Below are 21,574 nucleotides of genomic sequence, written 5' to 3' on the forward strand. Positions count from 1 at the left end.
ATTTCAACCGTCAATAAGAAACCATGTTTCTGACTTGGTTATGTGTTTATTAATGGTGTAAAAGAAAGCTACAAKTTTGGAAGAATTATAAACTGCTTCATGATTTTCTAGACTAGTTTGATGATTGATCACTCAACTAATATTTCCCACATGGTAAATGGGCCATTCTAGAGCCATCATTTATTTGCAAGTATCCATTAAATTGGTGACATTTATTTAGGAAACATCTTGATTAATACCAAAGAAGAAAAAGAAACATCAACTAGTAGAGCTCATCTCTACAGCTACATCACATAATCTAAATTTCTGTTGTTCCTAGGAGGCTTTCAAGACAGACTGAATTATCTGGAACTTATTTTTTCATTCAAGAGAAAGCCTTCACTGACACTGCATGAATGTTTATCATTCTAGTTGTCAGCATTATTTTATCCTGGCACTGCTTTGGATTGTTCTTGTAGGTGAAGAACAGATGCCAATTCACAGAACTCTACGAATTATCAGGATTCTTTCTCATCATAGAATCATAGAATCAGTAAGGTTGGAAGGGACCTCTGGAGATCATCTAGTCCAACCTCCCTGCTCAGCAGGGTCACCTAGAGCATGTTAGACAGGGTTGCATCCAGGTGRGCCTTGAAGATCTCCAGAGAAGGAGACTCCACAACCTCTCCGGGCAACCTGGTCCAGTGCTCCGTCACTCTCACAGTGAAGAAATTCCCCCTCACGGTCAGGCGGAACTTCCTGTGCTTCAATTTCTGCCCATTGCCTCTTGTCCTGTCACACGGGACAACTGAAAAGAGTTTGTCCCTGTCCCCTTGACACCCTCCCTTCAGGTACTTGTACACATTGATCAGATTGCCCCTCAGTCTTCTCTTCCCCAGGCTGAAGAGGCCCAGCTCTCACAGCCGTTCCTCACAGGGCAGGTGCTCCAGCCCTCTGATCATCTTCGTAGCCCTACGCTGGACTCTCTCCAGTAGCTCCACGTCTCTTGTCCTGGAGAGCCCAGAACTGGACACAGTACTCAAGATGAGGCCTCCCCAGGGCTGAGTAGAGGGGCAGGATCACCTCCCTCGACCTGCTGGCAACACTCTTCTTAATGCACCCCAGGATACTCATGTTCCACCCTGTGAACAAGCCACTTAAATAAACCCACTTACATTAGTCACTGGATCCAATGGACAAGCCTTCGCATGGCCTGAACAGATGCACATGCCTCCAACAGAGATATCTTTTATAGAATAGTAATACTGTAAGACAAAACAGAAAATGAATTGCTAAGTGCATTGTAAAACGCAAGTGTCAAACTACAGAATTTATTTCTGGTGACAAAACTGTCAGATCTCTTTTTATTTCTTTTTTGATCTATTAAAAATACAGTAGACTAATCCAAGCTGCATGTTGATCAACAGATTCAAGCTTAGCGAAAGAAAGGGTATATAATGGTATATAACCTGGCACAGTTTCATTTGTGTGAAGTCACAAGAGCTATGCCCATTAACACACCGCACACACTCAACAGGAGTGTAGGAGAAATCTATATGCACACTAGATAATAGTCAAATGCTATAGACTTTACTGCCTTCAGAAAACATGGTGAGGAGGAGAAGAAAAATGATGAAAAAAAGCCAAGAAAGGGACATCATTATTCACCTCAGTTGTGTATCACGTGAAGGCCTACTACACTACAGAAAAAAGTAAGTGTTTCTCTCTACTGGCCTGCAGAATGACTACGYAAGAGTCTCCATTACTAAGATTTAAATAATTTTTGACCTGTCGCTCTGCCCTGTGACCATTTCTATTTTTCTTCAGTGGGGATTAACAGCATTTACAGGAAGAAAGGAAAGTTGTTTATAATCATGCATTCTTACATCTGTAAAAAGCAAATTCCATGTGCTATGTTGTCCACTTTCATCTATTCTGATAGGGGTCCTGCAATATCCTAACAACTGGCTAATCAAAATAAATGCATGTTGTTTGCAAATGTTGCTGTTCCTGGCTTCAACCTCTTTTGCTGATCATTAATACAAACATCAAAAACAACTGGACCTCATGTCACTCATAGTTAATCTTCTACCATGCAGAAAATGGATCATTCATGACTACCTTTTGTTTCCTGCTTTGTGGCATAGTGACTTGCCTAATATCTAAGTTTCATTTGCTCCTTGTTCTTCTGGAGATGTCTCTGCAGCAGCCTCATAGAGAGCCGCCATACAGAAGTTATTATTTTTTGTTCATTCAAAAAATCTGTGGATCCTCCTGAACTAGATTTTAGGAGTATACAGTGAATTCTAAAGCGCGAATTGGCACCTTACCTAGATTCAATTTTATATTTCTGCTCACTTAGTTTATTAAATGTGCATCCTTATGTACACATTTCATTTCCATGATTAGTTAAGCCTGCAAAAAGTGGAAGTTCTTCCGGGTCTGTAATACAAACCAGAATGCCACTCCAAACATTCAGAGACTGTTCCATTTCAATAGCTAGCACCCTACGTACTTGGAAGAAGAAACAGAAACTAGCAATGTGGTACAGAAGCAGCCACTTTTATTTGCAATTATCCACCATTGATAAATGGCATTCATTGAAGTCAAGAATACAACAATCCCCTTTCATAACCGGATTTACTATATTGGTACCCCAAACAACAACTTTTCAAAACAAAAATAGAAGATCAAATAAAGAGGAATCAAGTAAGAGTTAAAAATGTGGAAAGGTATGTATCTACAGTTTTTAAGAATGCCTAGCAGAAAAATCAGAGAAAAAAGAGACTAACAAAGTCTGATCAGCAGGAAGATGGAGAGACCTGGCATAGGAAGAAAGGGAGGTCTAGGGAAAGAAGAGAACATGGGTGCACACACACACRGAACAGTGGAGAAGAAAAGGGGTACGGTAGGAATATGAATGCTGCATTCGTTCTTTTAAACTAGATGTAAAATTTTTACTAATAGCAATAGTATTATAGTAATGATAAAAATACAAAATTCAGACACTACTGCTATTAATAGTACCACTGTTTGGAATTTAATTCAAATTAAGTATTCAAGAAATGTTAAAGGTAGTAAAGGAGGGAGCAAAAAAAGGGATAAGGAGACATTATCTAACAACAGTCACTTGCCAGTTACCTGTATCCTAATGTTTACAGTCCAAGGAGCTCTGTGCTTCTGATTCTTTATGTTAATAATACCACTAAGCAGAAAAAATAAATCATTCACTTCTGCTATAGAGAAGAAAACAAGGGAAGAAGGGAGAATACTCTGCTTATGGATTTTGACAGATAACAGCAGCTGCTCATAATCTTCCAAGATCTTCTGTGGCAAGCAAAGGCAGGTGCAGCATTTATAAGCATCGTAGAACTTCTACCCATGCATTTCCATAGTGTTGCCAGAACTTACCCTCCTTGTAACAATAGGATCGATTTCATTGGGGTCTTTGTGGGCGAACATCATTAAATCAGCATTCAACGTCCGTATCCTCTGAAATCTCAAGCGAATAAAGCGAGCAGAGGTGAATTCTAGTAATACACGTGAAGGATCATCAGCACTAGGCCGTCCGTTAATTAGAGAAGTATGAATCTGAAGAGAGAATTATTAAACAGTTAGATGACATTAAAACAGCTGTGATGATGCCAACAAAATACTATTRCTATGTGAATGTATTCTAACTAGAATACCTTCTTCCTTAAGAAAGCAGATATCTCCTCAAAAATATTCCGTGTACCCACTGTTCCCAGTTGTGCAGAGGCTTTACAGTGAAAACTCTTTGGCCAAAGGAGAGTCATCAGCTACAGAAAGGTTCTAGCACAAACTGCATGCAACGCAGCAAGACCCTGTAACAGTGTCCACACCACCGGCAAGTCATTTCTCCTGCTCTAGTCTGATCCAATGAAACAGACGTTTTCAAGTCATTTAACAACTGAAGTAGCACAAAAAAAAATGAGTTAAAGGAATGGATACTTGGCATGGGACTCCAAGTTCACCACAAATGGGGACCAGCCTGTACCTCTCAGAGCAAGTAAGACCAAAAGACTGTTGAACTAGATGTTTTCTAAAGTCAGGTGCACAAAGTAGAATAAGGTAACTTTTGGAATCCAGAAAACTATGAGAGCTGGATGAGGCAAAATACTCATTTATAAATATATCTCCCCCTTCCCACTGTCTCTTCATAGAGTACATCAGTTCCTTTGAATCTTGTTCTCAGCAAACTAAAGTGATTTTCTGTGTTGCTACAGTTTTCATCTGGTCTCTAAAGAGTCTCTATCATCTCTGAGAACTGTCTGTTTACTATTTGTTTTTCTGAAGACTCTACTTGCACCGTGTTTTCTATCTGCTTGCACCGTGTTTTCTGTAAAGATTGCCCCCCTGCCTGCCTATCCTAAACTCCAGAAAATTTTTAGATAAGTGCACTCATTGGCTCTTGGGGAAGATGCAATCTCTTCTCTTTCATAAAGAGACTTTCTGACCCAGATTGCAGCAGCCAGGACAAGGCAAACAAAAATAAGCAATCTTCTTCCCCTGCTGCCAAGACAAACCCTTTTTAGCTGATCATGACATACATTAGCTGTGAATCAACAAAATAAAACAGATGGGCCATTACAAAAGAGTTCTTGGAAAAGGCCTCCAAGAAGAAAAATGTCAGGTATGGCAAAATATTGTTAATGAGTACCTTGGGGGGAGRGAGGAAAGAAACTATTAATTTTCTTGTATTCTGAAGTGCTAAATTTTAACTGAGGCATTTATATTACAGTCTGGTACACTGAAAGAACGGTCAGATGTTGAGCCAAACGTGCAGAACATTAGGACGGATGAGAGAATTATTTAGTCTTTGCAATGACTATGTTGTGCACCTTAYCTCAATGCTCTGAGTGGAAGTTCAGCCCATACAGCCATTTTCTATCACTGAGCATGATCATATCACCACTGTTACAGGCCAATAGCTGCATTCAATATGCCAGCTGGCACTCACTCAGCAGTGGCTGCTGCATGCAGGCTAGACAGAGCAAATCTACTTACTGCTCCTGGTGAAGCAGTGGCTCTTACTTTCCTGGAGCTTCTGGAGGTGCTGCAGGTGCACAGAAGGCTTGTGGAAAAGCCCCTGTCTTGTACTGGTTATGTGATACTATCAATCTGCTCATCTCTTTTTCACTGACAACAGGGAAAACTTAAGCCTCATCATGACCACCATCCCGCTCTACTGCATCCACAAGTACTCAAAGATTGTTGCAAGTAGCTCTGCCAGCAGCAACTGATCAGTCAGATCTTGCCTAAACAGGAATCAGCACCTTTAGTTATCTCCAGGAAGAGGTGATATCAGTTCCTCCTCTTGAGATTACAACACTCTCACTTTGAGCTCTGACTCAATTTTACTCCTGATTACAAGTGATTAAATTAATGGAGAAGGCTGTCTGGAAACAAACAGAATGCAATGAAAAAGACAGGGTACAAACAGAAGACAATAGCAAAAACCCTAGAGGAAGCAAGGAGGAGCTCCTGAATGAGCAATGCTTGGCTCCAACCAGCATAGAAGCACACGATGGTGAGACAGCAAACTGCTCAAGTCCCCTGTCAATAGCAAAACACATGTGAACATGTAGAGAGTAAACTTTAAAAGAAGTTCAGAAATGGTGGCAATAGTGGAAACAAACAGATCTTTCCCCCAAAAGGTAAAATTTTAGCAAGAACAGATGTCTACAGACTTCTCCTGCTTTTCTCTGCATATCATTAACTTGTGGGCAAGGAAATAGTCTTATCTTTGGTGGGSGAGGGGAGGTTGTATTGTCACCTTACTTCTTTAAACAGGATCCAAGAAATATGTTTCTTACAGATATCAAATATAGCTAGCTAGGTAATGGTATAAAGCGGTAGAACACTGACTTAAGACTGAACTTTGATATTCCAGACAGAAAGAAAGAAGAAATGCAGTCAATTTAGTACTTGAAACACTCCCCAACTCACCTTTGAATAGCAACAGCAACGTGGCTATAAGTAGCATGACAGCCTGACCATCTCCTCAAACAGAGAGAAAAGTCAGCTTTTGGAGTGGGGTGGAGGGGGAAGGTGTAGTAGAAACTCATGTCTGAGAACAAGCAAGTGCCTACAGAGAATTTAATCACAGACACAGACCCAAATGAAACAGCTGACAAATAAYGTTTATATCTTTGATTTATATCTGAGAAAATGAACAAGTTTAGTCTTCAGAGGCTGGGGTGAGGGGAAGCAGAATGATAGTTCTGCAGAATTAACTTGAAAATTAATAAAATAAAAGAAGCCTTTTTAGAATAAACTCCCTTTCTAAAAGGTTCCATGGATTTATCTGCCAGCAGCAAATCCATTTGGTAAGACTAAACGAATAAAGGTGATGACTTTAATTTATATTGTGTCTTTCATACCTGTGTCTAAGTGTTTTACAGTTTCATTTCAAAACTACAAACAAATAATTTCTCATAAATTCTGAAAAGCAGCTATGTCCTGTGTGAAGTATGGCACCTGTTAAAGTTCATACACCAAAAAAACACTAAGAGAAGATGACTGAAAYTGGGTAGTTTTATCAAAACCAAATTTGAAGGAAAAATTTTAGACAGGAAAAGTTAATTACTCTAAATTATTTCTCCTCCTCTCAACAGCTGAGATGAAATCATTAATTTTTCCATWGAAACATTTAGAATCCACTTTAAGAGTGTCCATCTAAGTTTTTCCTACTCCTTGAAAAGAGCACTAAGGAAGGAACTAAGAACACTTTGGAAACATCTGTCACTAATCAGGAATAAACAGTCAGAATCAGAATTTTACGCAGCTTTCTTTTTTTTAGAAATTTGAGTAGAAATCTGATTTACAATATTTCAATAAGACTCTTTCACAAGGACATATAACTGCTTTTTAATTTTCTGTCCTTTTCTCCCTGCATAATCTTGCACCAATTTGTAAGATATTGTTTGCCTGATAGCAGGTTTCCAGTAAAGACCTGACCTCTACTTTCCAAGAGGTTTTGATTCAGATCTGAAAACTGTTCTAGTAAATGTAGTCCTCAATACTCATCTACCATTATGGCATCCAAACTCAACACAGAACCTCCTACTTTAACCCTCCCATTCTGCTACTCCGATTCAGATAAGCTAAGTCCTCTCAAATTATGCTCAGGTTTTACGGACATTTTTTATGTATCAGTTTCAAGTTTGAGGTAATCACCATTTTGGATTCTAAATCAAAACCATATAGATTTCAACACTAGAAAATTCTTCCCAAACAAGGAATTCTTCCTAGATTAAATTTCGTCAAATGGGATCTTAGTGAAAATGAATATTCCCTTCCAAAACATCTAAATGTTACCATAACGGAAGGCCAAATTCTCACTTTGTCAAAGCAATCTGAATTGTATCTTATTAGTCAACCAGTTTAATAGTCAAAAGTATTCAGCAAAAGGGTAAGATGACCTTTTACAGTAGCTGCATTAGATGGCATATTCGAGTTATTTTAATTATCATCTAGCCTCTGAATTTGGTTCAGAATCAAAATCTCTAACTGTTATTGTAAAGATACATATTCTATTTAGATGGAAAAACATAAAAGCTGGTTTAGAACCCCAAAGGTCTGCCTAATCCAATGTCCTGTCTGTAACACAGGCCAGAAAAAAACTGTTAGGAAGAAATATAAAAACCAGAGCATTTAGAGAACAATCCCTCCCCTAGAATATCATCACCACTTTTGACTGAACAGTTTAAGCATTTCCTGAGCTACTGGCTGCATCTGAGTCATAGTGTTTAACATACCATTTGCCCTTTTCTCCACTATTAATCTGATCCCTTTTCAAGTCATTATATTTTTCGTACCTGTCACAAGTTTCACAGTTTAATTATGCACAATGGGAGGAAATTTGTTTAATTTGCTTGTTTTAAACCTCCTGATAGATCCTTCCAGTGAAAGTACTCCAGTTTTTGGTTTGAGGAAATTGTGAGTGATCACTCCTTTTCATTTTTGAACTTCTGTATGTTGCTAAGATATTAAGTCAACTTTTTCAGAGAGCTGTTAAGAATGACAAGTTCTCTAATCAGAAGAGTTTAGCCCAACTTTAGCCTATCAGCATTCACACACGATTCTTTTTTCTAAGGTGTATTATTTTGCCTTTACCAATACTGAATTTTATATGGTATTTTTCATCCAGTATCATAATTTCCTAATACAGTTCTTTGAATCAGCTTATCTTAAATTTAGCATTACCAACAAATGCTGCCATTTCACTCTTCCCTGCTTTTCCAGATTGTCCATGAATACAAACAGCACAGACGCTAGTACAGGTCTTCAGAGGACATCTCATTATATTATAAGGGCTGTACCATATTCAAAGAAAAAGATCTATCTATCATAGTATCCTGCCTCATACAATAGCCGAAAAGCATGCTTAAGGATAAGACAAACATACATAATACTTCCTCAGGGACTTCCTGAGACAAATATAGTTTTGGTAAGCCTCAAGGGATTTACAAGAACTTATTCAATCCCACCTTAAATCCAGGTTACCTTTTAGAACCCACATCTATCATATAATAGAGAAYTTCTCACCCTACTTTCATATTACAGGGAAAAACATCCTCCTTTTTCCTGTTTTAAACCTAGTTCCTACTAAATTAACATGATACCTCCTAGTTCTTAAATTGGAACAAATAAGTATATTTATCCTTTTACTATCTCTACTCTTCATTACATTTTCTACTAATTTGCTTGGCACAGATATCAGGCTTCCAGATCTTGCAGTTCCCTCAAATTCCTGAGGAATGTTTCTGGAAACTGGTGTCTCATTTGGTACCCCACTCTCTTCAGTTTCTGAGAATACTTTCAAGTGAGGGGTTATACATTGCTGTTATAAATCAGCTAGTTCATCCTTGAACTCCTTTTTACTATTCAATTTATCAAGTATTTCTGCACCTCTTCAGTTAACAATCTAGTTTGTAACTGGTTCTCACACTCCTCTCTTGTAAATAATGTTTCTGCAGCAGGAACCTTCCTGACAGTCTCTCTAGCAAAAACTGATTCAAATAATTAATTTAGCTTTTCTGCAATGACCTTATCTTTCTTGAATGCTCTTTGATCATCTCTCAGCCCATCAATTCTCTGGCAGACTTCTTTAATCTGATCTGTTTGAAAAAGGTTTATTTTAACTTCATACCCTTAGCAAGTCACTCAGAATCTTTTTGGCATCTTTATCATGGTTTAAAATTTGCTGGAGTTTATTTTTATCTGTTTTACTCATTTGAAGGAAAACACAAGTGATGTGTGATACAAAGTGATATTAGAAGTGATCCAAAACAGTTCTGATATCTAATATCTTTTCTTACCTTACAGTTTAAATATGCGGTAGCGCTTTTGGAACCATTTTTACATGTCGAATGCATGTGTTCCAAGCATGTGTGATGCTAACTTTAAATAAACGCTACGCCACCTGAAAATTTTCAGCTGTGCAACCAACTTTCTCATTTTTAAATTGTACTTAGGCAGATTTTCTTTCCATGGGATGTTGCATTTTTAGTTTTTCATGATTATTTTTACATATTGGTTCTCCAACAGTTTTATGTCTAACCAGGATCTGTGCACCTTAGCTGCACCAAGAATGGTCAGATGTCTAAAAATTCCTCTTTGCATTACACCCTATTCAGACAGCTCCATAGTCTGGCAATGAGTAGCAGAAGGCTGATATTGTTTTCTCAAGCTTTATTTAGTAAATCTCACTCACTTCCACACTTCTGATGGGGCAGTTGCTGATGCAGTGTTAAACCTATGATGTCCTGATTTAGGAAAACATTTAACAGACATCTCATGCATCATTTTATTTCTCCTGACTTCCTTATTTTATACTATGTATTTCTTTAATCTATAGTGCTCCTCCTCCACAAAACAGGCATTACTAAAGACCTTGTTGTTGTGACTGTATTTTCAGTCTATTGTGTCAGGATTTTCAACTTAAAAAAATGTGATACACCAATCTATACTCTGAAACTTCTTCTTATGCTGTTTCTAAGTCAAAGCCCTCTCAGATTGCCTAGCTATCTAGCCTTTACATGATGCTGAGAGCTCTTCAGGGAGCCTGTGTCCTACTCTTTCCTTTCAGCACTGGTAGCAATACTGCTTTATAATACCCTTTAAGATTAGGTATCAATTAGCAGAGTAAGTAACCTTTCTCAGTTGCTGGTTATGGATTCTACTGCAGATTGTAGATTGTACTGGGACAATACTTGGATGCAACCGATCTTGGCCTCTGTTGAAAAGAGACCTGAGTAGAGCTGCAGTGCAGTCCAATCAGATGGTCAGGTGATTAGGGTTTTAGAATACACTTCTGTCATTTAGAAGTGACAAATGTAGCCTAAGAAGCTTTCAAGATGTCCATACAATCTGTTATTTTGGGATTAAAAACATTACATCACTTACATTAATGAAAAGAGACTTACTTCGCCTGTACTTCTAATGGGTCTTTAGAACAGAGAAGAGCTCCATAGGAGAGGCTCAGAGCTGTCTGCTATGTGCAGCCTCAAAGGATTTTTTTGTTACGGAATCAGAGAATGGTTTGCAGTTGGAAGGGATCTGTGGTGATTCCCTGGTCTAGGCACCTTGCTCTTGCGTTAGCTACAGCAGGTTGCTCAGGGCTGTGTTACTCCATAGCCTCTCTAGCCAATTTGTTTCAGTGTTTGACCATTCTCACAGTAAATGTTTTTTAATGTTTAAATGGAATTTCTTGTACTGCAGTTTGTGCCTGTTGCTTCCTGTCCTGTCACTGGGCACTACTGAGAAGAGTCTGACTGCGTCTTCTTTACTTGCCCCCACTAGGTACTTATACATATAGATAAGATTCCCCCAATCCTTCTCTTCTCAAGATGCTAATAATGTCTGCAAGGTTGCTGAGGGTGCACTCTCGCCCATCATCCAGGCTGTAATAACCTGGTGGTGGTATCAGGTACTGGTATACCTTGGAGTATACCACTAATGACCAGCCTACTGCTGGACTTTGTGCTGCTGATCACACTTCTGAGCCTGGCACCTCAGCCTCTGTCCACCTCACTGTTCACACTTCATCACTTTATCAGTTAAGTTGTTAGGGGAGATAGTGTAGAAAGCTTTGCTAAAATCAAGATGAATGACATGAACTGCTTCCCTCACGCATCAAGCCAGTCATCTCATTGCAGAAGGTCATTAGGTTGGTTAAGTATGATTTCCCCTTTGTAAATCCATGCTGACTGCTTCCAATCACCTTGTCCCTAATGTTTGGAAATGGCTTCCAGGAGAATTTGCTCCATCACCCTCCCAGAGATCAAGGTGAAGCTGATCAGTCTGTAGGTTTCTGGATCCTCCTTTTTGCCCTTYTGGAGGATACGTGTGACWTTTGCTTTCTTCCAGTCCTCAGGAACCTCCCTTAATCACCACAACATTTCAAAGATAACTGAGAGTGGCCGTAACACAGCTCCCTCAACACTTGTTCACCCTATCAAGTCCCATGGACTTGTGCACATACAATTTATTTAAATATCCCCTAACTTGTTCCTCTTCCACCTTGGGTCAGTCAAAGCAAAGCATCTAATCTAGTCAGCTCCTTGATCACTTCTATTAGTAAAGTGCACTCCAGAAACCTCCTGAACGGCTTGTGCCCTGCTATATTGCCCTCCAGAAGATATCGGAATGGTTCAAGTCCCCCGTGAGGGCCAGGGCCTGCAGACTTGAGTCTTCCTCCAGTTGTCTGGAGTTCCTCAAATCCACAACCAGTGCACACCTCTTAGAGGCAAAGAGGCAATTTAAAAATGAGAAAGTTGATTGCATCATCCCCTTCTGCCTCAGCCTTCACAAGATGCCTCAGCACTCCCTGCACCCCTGGAGCTGGACAGCTGCATCCTCCCTACGGAGCTCAGCCTGAGTCAAAGCCTCGGCTGCACTGAGGTAGTTGCTCCAGCTGGTGCTGGGGACTGTGCCCTGTGGTGCACCAGGACCACTGCAGAGCACAAAAGTACTGTACTCAGCACAGTTTCCAACACTCTTCTGTGAGTCTTTCTGCGTGAACTGCTGCACTAACTGCTGCATCTGCTAGCTGCCTGTTGTTTTATTTAATGCAACAATAACAATGCTGTTGCTTTGCATGAAAATATATTATCAACTGCTAAATTACTTTAAATTTATGCACATCAACAAATTAAGTTTTTAGAATTGCAAGTATGCACAATATTCTCATTCAAATTTAAAATGTCCTTATATGAACGCAAGTGGTATATCTTTCTACTCAGAGCTTTGGTATTTGAAATTAGTTACTTTGCCAAGCAATTTGAGTGCAGTGGATCTCAAGCTGTTTCTAGGATATAAAAAACCCCAGCTGTTTGACTATGTGGCATGGAGTCTTTATGCTCACTTCCCTTTCAAGTAAACTACTTCACTAACTGGTATGCTTATCATTGGTGCATATCTATTTACTGAATGTTAGATAAACTGAAAGGTGTAATTCTTTCATAAAATGGTGTAATTTGTCACAGAGATAGATCAGGAGCACCAGCATTCCACAGTAATTTTTGGCTAGTAGCAGAAAAGAATTCACTTTGTTCAAATAGGCAGTGGTTTATTTTGGATGTCATATCAGGATTGTGTGATTCAAGCTTAATGTTCTGAATAAGACAATGGTCAGAACCAAAAATATTTCTACAAAAGGTCACATTCTTACTAATACATCTTAGTCAGCAGCATAAAGGAGGGAAAGCTTCTTTCCTGAACCACAAGACTTGGTATTTGATATTCAGCAGTGGAGAAGACAGATAGGCCAGTCTCAAAATCATTTAATGAGAAGGGCACTCCGCGATCTACATTCTCAAATTACGCAAGCACATTAATATGAAAACGGACAATAGAAAGTATCAATTTTTCACAGGTGATTCAGTAGCTCTCATAATTCACCTATCAAATACCTGCTTTAATTATCTGTTGCAAATAGCTCATTTGCAATAGACCTAAAATTACTGTTGATTAATGAAACCCTTGGCATCTTATATTTAATCCCTAAAGACAAAAGTTCTGTAGGTTTTCTTAGTGTTAGCACTTTTCACACTTTCAGCTATCATTAGAGTTGGTTTCAAAACCAGTAAACTAGATTGGAAGTATCTGCCAGTGCTCAGCATCTGATTCTTCATTGCGTTTGTACATGCACGCACACGAATATATACACAGACATATATATTTATAAAAGTCATATATATGAAATAGTTGAAACAGTGTATTTGGCAAGTTTTGCTGTATTTCTAATCAATATCTCACTATCTTAATAAATTAATAGTTTGTTAAGAGAAAGCACAAATCCATTCTGTGCCTTGCTAATGAGTACAAGAGCTGCTTGAAATGCAGTGCTTAAACTTGCATTAAAATGTCAAGGGCTGTGCATGTCAAACTATCTCAGCTAACTCATTCCCCCAAAGAATACAGGCAAATGTCAGCTTAACGAACTGTTTAGCAAATACTATTGTGTCATTGACAACTATACCCTACAGCTTAAGCTGAACAGAGCTTCATCTCTTCAGTTCTGATTAACTAACTCCCTTTTGTCACTTTGCAGTTTCCTATTTCACCTGAAACTTAAATTGCATACTCCAGCCACTGCTTTTCTACAGTTCCTGTAATTCTCAGGCTTGTCATTTTTGGACAAGAAACAATTTGTCAAAGACATCATCTTGCATACTTTTAAACAGACTGCTCATTGTTAGAGCAATAACTACTAATAAATCACAGAATAATGAGGAATTTGATTACCTTGAAACTGTATTTGTCATTTCAAGTTTTTATTTTCTTTTTGTTACTCCCTTAATTAAGAGAAAATGCTACACAAGGCTGCAATTTCAGTTATGCATATGACAGTCCATCTCTTAATAAACTAAAGAGGTGTTTTGTGCCTAGTAATAAATAACAACATAGCTGGGGAAAAGGCTAAAGCCTGGCTCATTCTCAAAGATAAAAAACACTGAACCTGTATTTTTAAGAGTGATCTATGATGAGACGGATTGACAATGGGTTATAGGTTCTTTAACACATATGTGTATCAAGCTGGCTTATGATTTTAAATCATCAAATGATATTTGTTTCACAATAAGGGCATGACCTCTGATATGTAAAAATGTGTATGACCAGTGTTATTCTATTTTACATTTTGTGTTTCATAACTGCTACCTTAGCTAGTGGCCCTTAAGCAAGTAGATCCAAACTGAGTAAGAAATGAAGCCACACTAACTGAATAGCTGATGCCAATGACAGCTCTAGGTGCCAAGTATTTAATTTATAAAATTTATGAATTCTGAAAATTATGCTAGTCTGAGTTTTGATTAACCACAGGTGAAACACATTGATCGTATGGAGTTTAGTACTGTCACCTATCTGCTTAAAGGATAAAAAATAGCAGTCTGTCAAACTCATGTCTTTCACAACTACTGCAAAAACATAATGTAAAGGATATAAATTATGCTTCTTCTTTTAAAAAAGACTAAAATGAGATGGCACATTTTCTTAAATGTGTGTGTGGAGGGTGTCTCTTGAAGTTCTGGACAACGATCATCCATGCAACAAGTAATTCCAAAAGAATGACCAAAACAGGAAAGCTTTGTTTCCCTGCAGATTATAATAAAAAGCATACTGCTCCATGAATTTAAATAAAGGTCTTCTAACTATGCCAAAACAAAACAAAAACCCAGCAAAAATCCCTTTCCTACCAAGATATCACAACTTCTTTAATTTATTACTATATGGTTGTCCTAAAAACATATAGCACTCCATATTATTTTTTTTCCCGAGATGAACTGGGGTGTTCATTGTGGAATTACAGAAAAATAGGCAAAATAGAACTGTGAAGAGTGAAAAGAAAATCCACAGCAACTTGTCCAGCTGTAAGCAGTTGTGAAGAGCTGCCAAACAGAACAGCTGATGTAAAAGAGGGAGAATGTGAGTATTTAAACCCTTCCTGAATGAAGGGCAAGGGTTTCAAGATACAAAAGTAATACTGTTAAAAGAGTAAACAAGTACATCTGCTCCTGAATGTTATCGTTAAATAAACTGGAGTAACATGCTTTACCTTACTCCAACATTCTTGTTTTGGACTACAACTTTGAGGAGCTATGAATTCAGAAAATTTAAACAACACTTTTCGAGTTTTTTTTTTTTTTTTTTTTTTTTTGCATTGCAGTCCCTTATGTGGGAAAGTCCATTACAATTACTGCACAATGCAGGAGTTTAAGTTCTAGCGAAAGCTGTGTCATATCATCTGCGACATACACTGAGGAATACTTTTGAAAACCAGATGGGATCACTTTGAATGGTAAGCATTCAGTGCCTTTAAAACGATTTATAATGTTTTTAAAAGAAAGACGAAATGAGACATTCAGCTGTGGAATACAAGCAACTTTGATCCATCTCCCACTTTGAACCAGATCTTTTTAAACTTGGAGATATTTTATAGGAGCTAATACGAGAACAACCAGAAAAACAATCTAAGTAGTACAGAATGGACAGGAAAGGCCAGGAATAATATCATAAATCTGCTTAATCAAACATGTAAAATATGGGAGACTAAACAATTATGTGCATGAAAACAGTTTTTATTCTTTGCTTCCTTTGCTAATTGTAAAGTTACAGAAAGGATTTTCATGCTTCGGCCACAAAAACTAAATTTCTCAGGCCTCTGTCAAATTCGCAACTGTTTTTTTTTTTTTCAAATTTTACTTACTGAAAACAATATGAGGTGTACAGTAAGCTAGCCTTGTCTTCTCATACTGGGTTTTTACTGTTCCTTTCCCCACTTACTCACTTCTTACCAACCGACACCAGCCCTAACACACTAAAATAGCCAAAGTACATTGCAGCAAATGTACCCCTAACACAAATTCCCATCTCTGATGGCAGCCAGCAGTGGTGCTTTGGCAACTAGTTCCAGTTTAAGATTCCTTTCTCAGACAGCTGGCAGCCTCAATGCCTTCTAAACTGGAGTTTGTAACTGAATTTTGAAGACTATCTAATGGACTTCATTTCCATGAAGTTCTTTCTCTAAGAGCTTTTTGGATGCCATTTGTATTTTCGGTACTCGTATGACTCCATGGCTTAATTTATTCTGTGTTTTGAAAAAGTTGGTCTGAAATTTTTCACTCTGAAGTTCCATTTTTGGAACACAAAAACCTGTTTCACACTGCTGATGATTTTTTTTCCTGTACTCTTTGTTTTTTTAGACCCTTTTTGAGAGTAGGGGAGAAGGGAGTCACCTACAGTATTCATAAAATGGGCACAGACAGAATAGGATGTATACAATGCTGTAGCAAGATTTTCTGATTTACACGGGATTTTTTCATAGCGATATCTGTATCTGCATCTATCATACATAAATACATACAATGTTCTATTTGGACTTTTGAATGCAATTGAGCATTGAATTGATTTTCAGAGAATATTCCACACAAGATCCCTTTTCCAACTGGCAGTAACTAATTTAGAACCCCTCACTGTGTACATGCAAATACAGTCATTTTTTTTCTTATATACCCACCACTTAGCATTTATCAACATTGTATTTTCTTTCATATTAATCACAGAGTCATCCAGATCCTGCAACAACTCTCTGCAGTCAACTTAAAATGTAATTATTCTGATAATGATATATCAGAATCCCTTGTCACCTGATTAATCACTTTCAGATTATTTATGAATAGACTGACTCCAGTGGTTACCTTTCTCCAGGTGAATATTCATTCCTATCCTTTATTTCCCATCTTTTAAATGATTACTCTCTCCTCTCTCTGGACATCTTGGTTTCTTTAAATTTTTGATAAATGATCTTGTCAAAGGTCACTGGACTCCTCACTAGTCTTGGATTTTGGAAATCTAATTAGACTGTATTGACAAGATCATTCTTACCACTTACTTGTTGATTCATTTTAAGAACTTCAAATGATTTGTGATTTACTTCTCTTATGTGTTTGCTTTTTCTTTTTGTTTCCATTAGTTTCTCTAGCATAGAAATTAGATTTGTAATTCTGTAGTTTCCCATTTTATCTCTGGAACACTTAAGAATTGTTTTTATCTTTGACACTTATCATTTCTCTGCTATAGAGGTAAAGTAGGACTGACCACAATAATAATTTATTAATTCATTGAATGCCTTCAGTACCTTTAAGCAAAAACTGCCTAGACTTGGTGACTAGGTATTGCTGACTTTAGTACTTGTTTTCCAACCTGTTCTTACTTCAGAGAGTTCCTCCAACATTTTTTGAAACAAAGTAAAACTCTACTGGGGCTACCTCTTTAGATTCATCTGTGTGGAGCTCAGATACAAAGAATTCACCAATTATGGTGTTACTCAGTTGTCTATCAGTCCTACAGAACTGACAAGCTTTCCTAGGCTGATGTGCTTGAAAAAGCTTCTTATACTGTTTTTAAAGCTTCAGCAAGTCCTTTTCATAGTGGGGAAGGGCAGTGTTTCGGTTTCCTTCTTTTTTCTCTCTTTCTCTCCCTCCCCCCTTTTTGAGGGGTTATTTGCAAGAGTTCATATTTTCTCCTCTTTTCCTTGCTGGGATGAGACTTTCACTTTTTACATGATGTCTTTTGATTTCTAATGATTATTTTATATGACAATATTTTACCTTGCTAGGTTTTTGGACCATCAAAGATTTTCTGAATAAGTAGCCTGCATAAGCTCCTAATTGTTTAAGAAAACATATAAAAACATATTTCTGTCTTTAGAGATCATTTTACCATTTTGACTGTTTATACAAATTTTCTCAGGAGGATGTCAAATGTTGAGAATATTATAGTCACTTTACAGAACAGTCCTCGAATAATATCATTTCAAACTAGCCTAACTTCTGCTCTTCTCACACAATTTTTTAGTTGCTTCGTTATTGTAAGTTCTCTGATTAGACTGCTACTTGGAAGAAAAATGAAGGGCACCTAAAACTCAGTCTACTCCATCAAGACAGGTAGCCAGACTACAGGATGTTAACTCTAGTTTAGTTTTCCACTTTAATGCTTATTTTTGTATTCCTTTTTGCCTTCCCAGCCTCCCTAATGAGCTTTACCATCTTGGTTACTTAGTAGTGCAGTCCTAACTTGTTTGCTCTTATGCAGGCATGAAATATAAATTCATATGGATACAATGTTGCTTGCTGACACAACCTGTCTATGTATCCCACTTGGCTCTGTGCTTTCCTTGAAAATATAGTATAACTCTCCCGCTGGAGTGATCTCAAATCTAGATCTCTATCAAAGAACTTATATTGGTATTACAGTGTCTCAACTATCGATTTTCCAGGAAAATCAATATCATCTATATTTAAACCAAAAATTTCAAGTAAACTATGCTTTTTGGTTTTGCTTTCATTCTACATAAACTCCTGAGTGCACACCTTAAAGCACATCTACATTTGGCCTCAGGCGGACTTACATGTCCCTGAATCAATGGGATTTTTATTGGTCAAATATACTCCTCCATGCTTGCTACTTAGATTTTAACAAATTTGCATTTTTTGACCATACAGAATTTTATTATTTGACTGTTAAAGAATTACTCATCTTGAACTACAGGCACTCATGAGCATTCTCCCAGTCCTCAGTTTTAAATTACCTTGTAAACTTTACAACTTTTTCTCTCTCATCTCTGCAACTCTCAGCTGCTTATCATCTTTACCAGGTCCGCAAGTCCTTCTGTCCCTAGGAGGTCACGCCAGACAGACAAAAACAATTACACTATTCTTCCTCCTACTAATCATTCATGACTGTTGGTAATTAAAATCAAAGAACAACAACAAAAACTCAGAAAGTTGTGTTTTGTGTTATATTTTCCTCTTCTCAGGAACGGCTTTGGCTATGACCACACAATTTGACACAGGGCACAACAGATAGCCAAAGTAAATAAACGTTCTAGGTTTTACTTCTTAGTGAAAAGTCATTACAAGTAATATTTAAATTAAACAATACTATTTGTTATATATTTCAGTTGTGTGGGTAGAGGCTTCAAGTATCAGCTCCCTTAAAAAAAAAAATAGAAAAAAAACCCCACTCTCCGGGGATCTTCATTTCCCACAGTCAAGCACAAGAAGAGCAAAACCCTCACCAAGTACACAGAGTTCTTGTTTCTCTGCCTGAACAAAATCTACTACTGTCCAAAAAGCAGCTTCCAAATCTAACAAAAAAATAGCAAGTTTAGATCATTACTTGCTTACAGGTAAGTACCAAAACTTAGGTGTACCTACTCCCCCTACTCTACCAACACTAACTAAAAAGTGATTTCAGCTATAAAGCGAGGCTACATGTACAGGTATGATGAGTCTTCCTCACATTATTTGGAAAAGCCAGCACAGATTTATGCAAAGCTGAATATCTCTGATCTCTTTTCAGTAAGAATTGCAATCAGTAAATGATGAGTGCTAAAGAAAAAAGGTAAATCATCTAATCAATTTGTTTCTTCAACTTCAAACTGAAAGACTGTTCTGTACAATACATGCTTTGTATGTTGTCACTTTAAAACTATTACTTTTTAAGTTTCATGATTCATATAATTAATCATTTTTCTTTTTTCCATAAATGGTAGAAATTACAGAAGAAGTTTCTGCTCAGGGACAGAGGCATGCCAAGATAGAAGAGTGGACTGTATGACTAACTACACCAAAGAAATTTTTCATTCTAACCTGGCCCACCAGAAACTATCCTTCTCTTGTTTTTAGAGTAATGGTAGATTGCTGTACTACTACTATACTACTACTACTATAAATGGCTTTTAACAGTTGTTTCCTCTTTGGCACATAATTTAAATGTACATTAACTATTTTACATCCACTCAGTCTTCTGCAATATTAAATGTCAGAAACCTAAGTTCAGTATGAATAATCACTTAAGAATATTACTCTAAGTTTTCTTTTTCTTTTTTTTTTGGTAAATATTAACATGGAATCTTGCTATAATGCAAATCATTAATTTGCATGATTAGTCGTACAATATTTGAACAAATGATTGCAAAGACTATTGTCATCATGTACATAGAATCATTAAAGATGTCTTAAACACACACTAAATACATTCAAAAATTTTTCCTATGCTATTGAGCATCTATGTCATTTGCTTGTCATTTTTCTTCTGTCACATATATATGAACTATAAATCATGAAACATTAGTCAATAATTTCGCATTAATGAGGCAACATACCATTGTGTACACAGAACATATAAAATTACCCTAGGTATTTGGCATCATTTATAAATGACTTTTCTCCTCAGGTAAACTTTTAAGTTTAATTTTCTTCAATCAAATAAATAAAAAAAAAGCAAAGCCAAAGAGCAGCAAAATGGACTAGAGCTGAATCTCTGTCCAAAGCTCAAATCTGTCTTAGTTGTCTTTATGAACTATTTCTTTCATGATTCCTCTAATCTGGATGTTTGGACTCCAGCTGAAAGCTTAAGTGCCAAAAATTTGAAGAAAAGCTGTATTCTATTCATTTCCAGAAGACACAAATCACATTTTAAGCTAAGCTGCACTTTGAAAACACTCAAGAATGGAATATTAACTAGTAGAAATTATCACAATAATCTCAGTAGACCAATCATATACAAAAATCACAATGAAAACGGTGATCTCCAAACCCATAGCTTGACCACAAGATTTCCTGAAACTGTTGCAGCCACAAAGGGTGCTTGTGTGTGAGGTGAATAAAACATAAACCAGCACAAATATGAACAAAGTATGATGTAAACTAACATGTTAAACATAGTGGTGAATCATTCAAGTGGTGGAACACTGAATTAAGCCTTTAGCACTTGACATATCTGAATGAGACAAAAAGGCTTCACAAAAGACCTGATACAAAGGTTACTGAATTCAGGGTGAAGATCTCTTTCTTTAGTAATCAGCATCTTTTATCTAAGGATCCTGCTGGCTCTGTCCCACACTTACACACTACAAATTACTACAAATTCACATACAAGATAGAAAAGGAAGAGGATGAGATTGATCCTAAGCTGATGGGACACTTGGATTTCAGTCCAGAAAAGCTTCATTTATACAAAATTAAACTATGACACCTGACTGCATAGCATACTCAGAGCCTGGGGAGCAGGATTTGATCTTGGATGTAAGGACTACATCTGACAAAACCTGTACCAGGTAAACATTCAGTCAAAAGGAGGACAATCACATGTCCTTCTATCACAGTTCTGTTAAATGAGCTTTCACTGTCCTTGTGTTCTTTTCAGTGAAGATGATCCAATAAAATGTTTTAATTTTGCATCTCATGGAACAATTCATGTTGATCAAAATCAAAATTTCCCACTTACTGTTTTGAAAGAAAATTTGAATCATTTATAACCATTGTTATTCTCCCTATTCAGACGTCAAACTGAAAAAAGTTATTTGCAAAGACATTGGAATTTCTGTCTCAAATTGCATTATTAGTTTATGTCTAATGCCTTTGTCTAACCTGTGATGTGGAAGTAGAACCAGTTTAAATTTCTGAACAGTTTCACCCATTAAGAATAGATTGTTACCTAGTTTTTCTATCATCCATTTGTTGCAATGACAGCATATCAACAAAATACTGGTGCAAGACAACAT

The 21,574-nt window shown here is 37.2% G+C and overlaps 1 protein-coding gene across 6 annotated transcripts in view; it reads right to left on the reverse strand.

Annotated features, from left to right (window-relative positions):
* Window positions 1-21,574, reverse strand: part of LAMA2 (laminin subunit alpha 2) — a 376,763-nt gene that overhangs the window by 230,228 nt on the left and 124,961 nt on the right. For all 6 annotated transcript variants that reach the window (XM_085314063.1, XM_085314044.1, XM_085314054.1 and 3 more), the window contains exons 5-6: window positions 3,391-3,570; window positions 1,155-1,244 (exon numbers count right to left, since the gene is read on the reverse strand). In XM_085314063.1, the coding sequence (XP_085170189.1) occupies window positions 1,155-1,244; window positions 3,391-3,570 (270 nt within the window). The remainder of the gene's footprint in view (window positions 1-1,154; window positions 1,245-3,390; window positions 3,571-21,574) is intronic.

Source organism: Rhea americana, unplaced genomic scaffold, assembly GCF_003343005.1.
Source record: "Rhea americana isolate MKP2758 unplaced genomic scaffold, rheAme1 scaffold_110, whole genome shotgun sequence".
Lineage (NCBI taxonomy): Eukaryota > Metazoa > Chordata > Aves > Rheiformes > Rheidae > Rhea > Rhea americana.